Source organism: Ceratina calcarata, unplaced genomic scaffold (assembly GCF_001652005.2).
Source record: "Ceratina calcarata isolate Rehan_Ccalc_2016 unplaced genomic scaffold, ASM165200v1 scaffold7.2, whole genome shotgun sequence".
NCBI lineage: Eukaryota > Metazoa > Arthropoda > Insecta > Hymenoptera > Apidae > Ceratina > Ceratina calcarata.
The window spans coordinates 405,134-410,577 of NW_017178268.1; the positions used below are offsets into that span (position 1 = coordinate 405,134).

A 5,444-nucleotide genomic window follows, 5' to 3' on the forward strand; every position below is an offset into this window, starting at 1 on the left:
CTATATTTGAACTTCGATACTCTTGGTTTTTCTGTAAAATCCACAATCTGCATATTGAATAATAATAGTACGAACACTCGTTAAAGAGAAACCGTCCGTACAAATAGCGTATCAACGTGATCGTTTGATAATCGTCGTGCTCGATCATTTCTGCTGCGGCTAGGGCCGATTGGTAAAGACGTTCGGCTATCCACCACCATTCCCACGTTTTCGTTTGAAAGAACAGAGCGGTGTCCATAAACGACATGGCTCGCAACACGAAATCACCTGAATAAATTAATCAACAAATTTTTAGGCAAAATAGAAGATTTATGGCAATCGGTTAAGAAAATACATTTCAGATTTCAATTAAGCACTGCAATATGCATTCGTCACATGCATCGCTTCCAATTATTTTACAAATGCATCAAATCCGCAGTCTATTCATCGTACACTGAATTACAAACGCTGGACATATTAATGAGACTGATTTTTCAACTGTCGTACCGAGCGTTTTACCCTGTTCGGCCGTGACCAATCCGTTCTTCAGACTATGTATAAAATCTTTGTCGTCCTTCAAACGNCGGTTAAGAAAATGCATTTCAGATTTCAATTAAGCACTGCAATATGCATTCGTCTTTTATATTAGTTTGTATACTTATATGCATCACATGCATTGCTTCCAATTATTTTACAAATGCATCAAATCCGCAGTCTATTCATCGTACACTGAATTACAAACGCTGGACATGTTAATGAAACTGATTTTTCAACTGTCGTACCGAGCGTTTTACCCTGTTCGGCCGTGACCAATCCGTTCTTCAGACTATGTATAAAATCTTTGTCGTCCTTCAAACGTGGCTTCTTCCACGTTAGCATCCCAGGCGTTTTCGCCGCAATCTGCTCGTCGAGCTTTAGAATGTCTTTCATGTAACGATGCGCTTCCGGGTATCCCTCTTCCTCGAGTTCAAGAAGAATCGCCTCGTGATACGGCATATAAAATCTATTTGATTTATCGATGTCAATTAGACTGCTGCATTTTATTCAAAAATAATACGTTTACGTCTACTCAGACGCATAGATAATCTGTGTTTCGTTAATTGAATTCTTGTAATTTTATGAAATAAATATTTCAATAAGAACCTCCTAACTTCTTTTGGGCTTATGTCCGGCAAAGCGGCTTTCAGTTCAGCTAAAACCGCGGGCATCTCTCTCCCATGAGCTTGAGGTATGGTTCTTAATTTGCCCGGTCGTTTCACGATGTACTCGCTGACTTTGCTGTCCGAGCTCTCCGACCACTCCTTGTAATCCTTTTTAAAAAATTCCATTTCCGTTTCGCTAACCTTCCGCACCCCGGGGTTCGAGTCAGGAAGAGGGAGAAGGGTTCAATCGAATGCGTGTGATTAGATTTCGCAACCGTATGGTTGCATAATTTATTGCATAAGATAAATATCAACGTAATTAGTAAATATGTACCTATACGCTTTACACGACCGACAATATACACGACATTTATACACAATCATAAGTATAATAAGACAGACTTGCCGCGCGCGTGCGCCCGACACCCGTGCGGCAAGCCTGCTGATTTTTTCATAAAAATCCTTAAGTAAATCATTGCTTAAATTTTATGCGGTTGCCGCTACCATCGTTTTCCTCGGTTCCAGCTTCACTTTGAATCCCTCGGCCCTCTTTAAGATGATATCGGCCTGCAGCCGGAAGTCCGCCTCCTTGATGTCCGATCGAACGCGGAAGTTCCTGAGGATCGTCGAGAGGACGATCTTCAGCTTGAGCATCGCGTACTTGCGGCCCACGCATGATCGCGGTCCTGCGGAGAACGGAACGAACGCGTAGTAATGACGGTTCGCCGTCTTCTCCGGCAGGAAATTGTCAGGGTTGAACTCGTCCGGGTTCGGGTAGATGTGCGGCTGTCGGTGCAGCTTGAAGGTACCGATCACCACCGTGCAACCGGCCGGGACAGTGTAGTCTCCAGACACTGGAATCAGATTTTAATTCAGCTTTATTTTCAATTCTATAATTTTAAGAAACGAGAGCAGTACACTTGAGTACTAATAAAATACTTTACAATTATTATAAAGTGTAACGAATAGACAGCAGACTGTCATGCATTTATAAAAGACACGAGTATATGCAAAAAATACAAAATACTGCAAGCAAAGTGGATCCTACGATATTTAATTAAAAAGTGGAAGGCATGTCTAAATTTCATTCTTTAATTCTATGTTCGAAATATTTTATGTTCATAAGAATTCTCAATCTAGTAATGAATGTCTCAACTGAAGAGTTTCGAGGAATGAGATTAGGTTTAAAAAGGTACTAACCGAGTTTCAAGTCTGTCTTAATTTCACGGGCAATGATGGGTACTGGTGGGTACATTCGGAGCGTTTCCAGAAGGCAACGCTCGAGGTATTTCATCTGTAAGGTGTCTTGGAAAGTGGCAGGTCTGTCACTGTCACCGAAGATCTCGTCCAATTCTTGGATCACTTTCTCTTGGATGTCAGGGTGGCAACCCATCATCGCGAGGAAGAAGCTGGATCCGGAGGCAGTCGTGTCATGTCCCTTTTCGAAACGAAATTAAGTTCAACCTCCGTATATTAGAGTTTTCAAGAATGTGTAAAATCGTTTTGAATGCTTACCTCGAACATGATGGTGTCTACTTGTTCCTTGACTTCCTGGTCATTAAGGATGACACCGTTTTGTCCGGCTTCGATCAGGAGGTCCAAGAAAGCTTGCCTCTTCTTCTCACCTACATCATCGTCAACGTCGAGATCGTCCTTCAGTCCAGTAGACTGACCGAACGAGACACCCTCTATTACAGTCGTATTCTGAAATACATAGAACAACGTCCTGGAATTGTACTGGATATTCATCTTACCATTATGTAAAGAGAAAGCGTTCGTTTAAATGTTAGTAAAAATCTTGTGCACGACTGAAGTGTTTGCATCGACATTCGGACTGTATCTTTCTTATATACTCCGATGTATCATAGGGTATAGTTATAAAACAATTTTTTGTTTATTTTGTCTACAGAATGCTTCAACGTATCGTAATAAAATTTCATAAAAATCAGTACGTCCTTAAAAAAAAGAAATTCTTTCCTTAAGAAATACTTTCTTTTTTTTATATTGTTATATCTCACCTTCTCGGTTTTCTGAGCAGTGGTGTCGATGATGTTCCTCTTTCCACTCTTGTATTCCTCCTTCTTGCGCTTAATAACTTTCTTGGTGAGTCCGTGGATGATTTCCAGAAGTTTGATCTGATCTTTGCCGTATTTCGTGAGGTTGAAGAGGAAGTCTGGCCTGAGCCATACTTTCGTGTGACGAAGGTGAAGAATGTCACACATTCTGCGGAGGAATTACAAAGTTAATTTCGATTCGGTACGTATCCATTATCATCCAGAGAAACGAGACTATTTTCTATCGGTTGCGCAATGCCTGCAACTCGCATGCACGTTGGAACTTTCTCCTAAGAAAGAAAACGGTTTGCGTAAGAAATATGAACGTACTTCATCACTGCCATGGCGTATTCGAAACCGCTTTTGTCCTGTGTGGTCTTAGAGACGCCCATGGCGGTTTCCAAAAGGATTTCCACCGTCAGCTCGGACATGTAGTGATGGATGTCGAATTCCTTGCCATTTTCCTTCCTCATCTTCTCAACCACGGCGCGGGAGTTAGCATTGAAGAGGTCAATGAAACTCTTCAACACGTTCAAGTGGAAAGTCGGCGCGATCAGCTTGCGGTGATTACGCCATTTCTGACCTGTTCGCGTTCGAATTGCATCGACACTTTAGATGTTTGCTCGAAGGAAAGATTACGAGGGATATTCTTATGAATCCTTAATTGTAGAATTGAAAGAAAGGTTGAAGTGTCGATTAAGTAAGTGGGTAGTAAGTTAAGTAACAGTATTACGGATACTGTCACTGAGATTACGTTACAGGGACACATGGAAAAACTGCTGAAGGCACTTCCAACAAGTCCTCTTCCTGCTTTACTACATTTCTGACCGCATTGACGTAGGATGCTACGATTTCAGTCGAACTACTTCAATCGCGTATTTCGGAAAGTATTCATTTAATGGGATTACGAAATCGCCTTCTTCTGTCCTGCGAGACAAGGAAGTAAGGTTTCCATCGAATCCGCGATGTGCATTCCTAATGGAAATTCGTTACACGCGATGCAGTTACGTGTACGCGTTACGTGGCGGAATGAATGATCGAAAAGGGAAGAAAAAGATTATCGCTCGGCAAGCGAGAAAGTTACGATAACAGCATCCCGTTTCTTACACCGGATTACGTCGACACTTTCTTCCAGCCGTATTTTGTTTACTTCTCGTACACGTTACATCCAATTATACTACAAAGCTGATGAGACGTTTTAATTTGTTTAAATAAGAAGTATTACGTATTTCCTTAAATGAAAGTTATGAAATCTGTTAAAAATTTCCAACTTTCTGTTATATGAAAATTAAGAATCTTACCAGAAGAAATAAGGAGACCATCACCGAGCCATGGTTTGAAGAACCTGTATTCGGCGGACTTGTCGATGTACACATGGCTGGAAAGGATCACTTCGACGTCTCGGGGATCAACCAAGAAGACAATCAATTTAGGACCGATCCATAGCTTGATCACTTCATTAAATTCGAAAGACTTCTGGTAAACGGTCTGGAAGATTGCTGGAATACAAAAATTAATATTCATGCTTCACATCTCGATAAACTACTAACACTAAATTGCAAGGATTAGGAGAATTTACTATTTTATTAGAAGTTACTATTAGCTTTGCCATTTGCTTACTGTCTGAGCTTCCGATGAAATCCAACGCGTTTCCAAGGATTGGCAAGGCGGGAGGTCCAGGTATTTTCTCGGCGAGCTCGTACATATGACGCCTGGAGATCCTGAAGTAGATGGCATAGAGGATAAGGGCGGGTATGAAGAGAGATAGAAAGACAGTCGTCGCCGAAAGTCCAGCGGTCGTGGCTGCAGTGGCAGCCATCGAGCCGGCTACTAATTCCGGTCCTGCCGTCGACATTGTTTTTTCCAATCTGAAAATGAATTTTTAAGGATATTTTACTTGTTCACGATTCCGATCACTGTGTCCACTTAATCAAGCACTTGATGGTTCACCCACCTAATCGCTGGTTTCACTTATACGATGAATTCCTGTCGACGAAACACCACCGAACTGAATTCTAACTTCGCTCGACCTCTTTTATAACCGGGCCTTTCTACGGCCACCCCTTCTCACTCAGGGATTCGCGACACTAATTATTAGCTGCGCCGTGCATCTATTCGAATTGTTAATAAGCTTCCACGTATATTTTATTACGTCGTACGATTATTCCTCGTGCGATTTTCAGAATCAAGGAAAGTTTAGTTGTAAACATCATTTATTATAGAATCGAGGAAAGTTCGATTGTAAATATCATTTATTCTACTTATATTA

General features: G+C 41.4%; 2 protein-coding genes across 2 annotated transcripts in view; both read right to left on the reverse strand.

The window, feature by feature from the left end:
• Nucleotides 1-1,307, reverse strand: part of LOC108630147 (uncharacterized) — a 3,288-nt gene extending 1,981 nt beyond the window's left edge. The window contains exons 1-3 of the mRNA XM_026817823.1: nucleotides 1,123-1,307; nucleotides 762-982; nucleotides 76-267 (exon numbers count right to left, since the gene is read on the reverse strand). Coding sequence (XP_026673624.1) covers nucleotides 76-267; nucleotides 762-982; nucleotides 1,123-1,307 — 598 coding nt within the window. The remainder of the gene's footprint in view (nucleotides 1-75; nucleotides 268-761; nucleotides 983-1,122) is intronic.
• A 75-nt stretch (nucleotides 1,308-1,382) lies between these two features.
• Cyp4g15 (Cytochrome P450 4g15) lies at nucleotides 1,383-5,202 on the reverse strand. Its single transcript, XM_018033217.2, has 8 exons — nucleotides 5,130-5,202; nucleotides 4,796-5,043; nucleotides 4,477-4,674; nucleotides 3,506-3,758; nucleotides 3,140-3,344; nucleotides 2,637-2,825; nucleotides 2,322-2,559; nucleotides 1,383-1,975 (listed from the first exon to the last, which is right to left on the reverse strand). Exons 2-8 carry the CDS (start codon nucleotides 5,028-5,030, stop codon nucleotides 1,608-1,610), a joined length of 1,686 nt encoding a protein of 561 aa, XP_017888706.1. The 5' UTR covers nucleotides 5,031-5,043; nucleotides 5,130-5,202; the 3' UTR covers nucleotides 1,383-1,607.
• Nucleotides 5,203-5,444: the final 242 nt, after the last annotated feature.

Coding starts and splice junctions, on each gene's coding strand:
- Cyp4g15 (XM_018033217.2), bottom strand. CDS start 5,030: ATGTCGACGGCAGGACCGGAATTAGTAGCCGGCTCGATGGCTGCCACT. Junction 3,759..4,476: donor TGGTCTCCTTATTTCTTCTG/GTAAGATTCTTA, acceptor GAACGCGAACAG/GTCAGAAATGGCGTAATCAC. Junction 2,826..3,139: donor CTGCTCAGAAAACCGAGAAG/GTGAGATATAAC, acceptor TATGTATTTCAG/AATACGACTGTAATAGAGGG.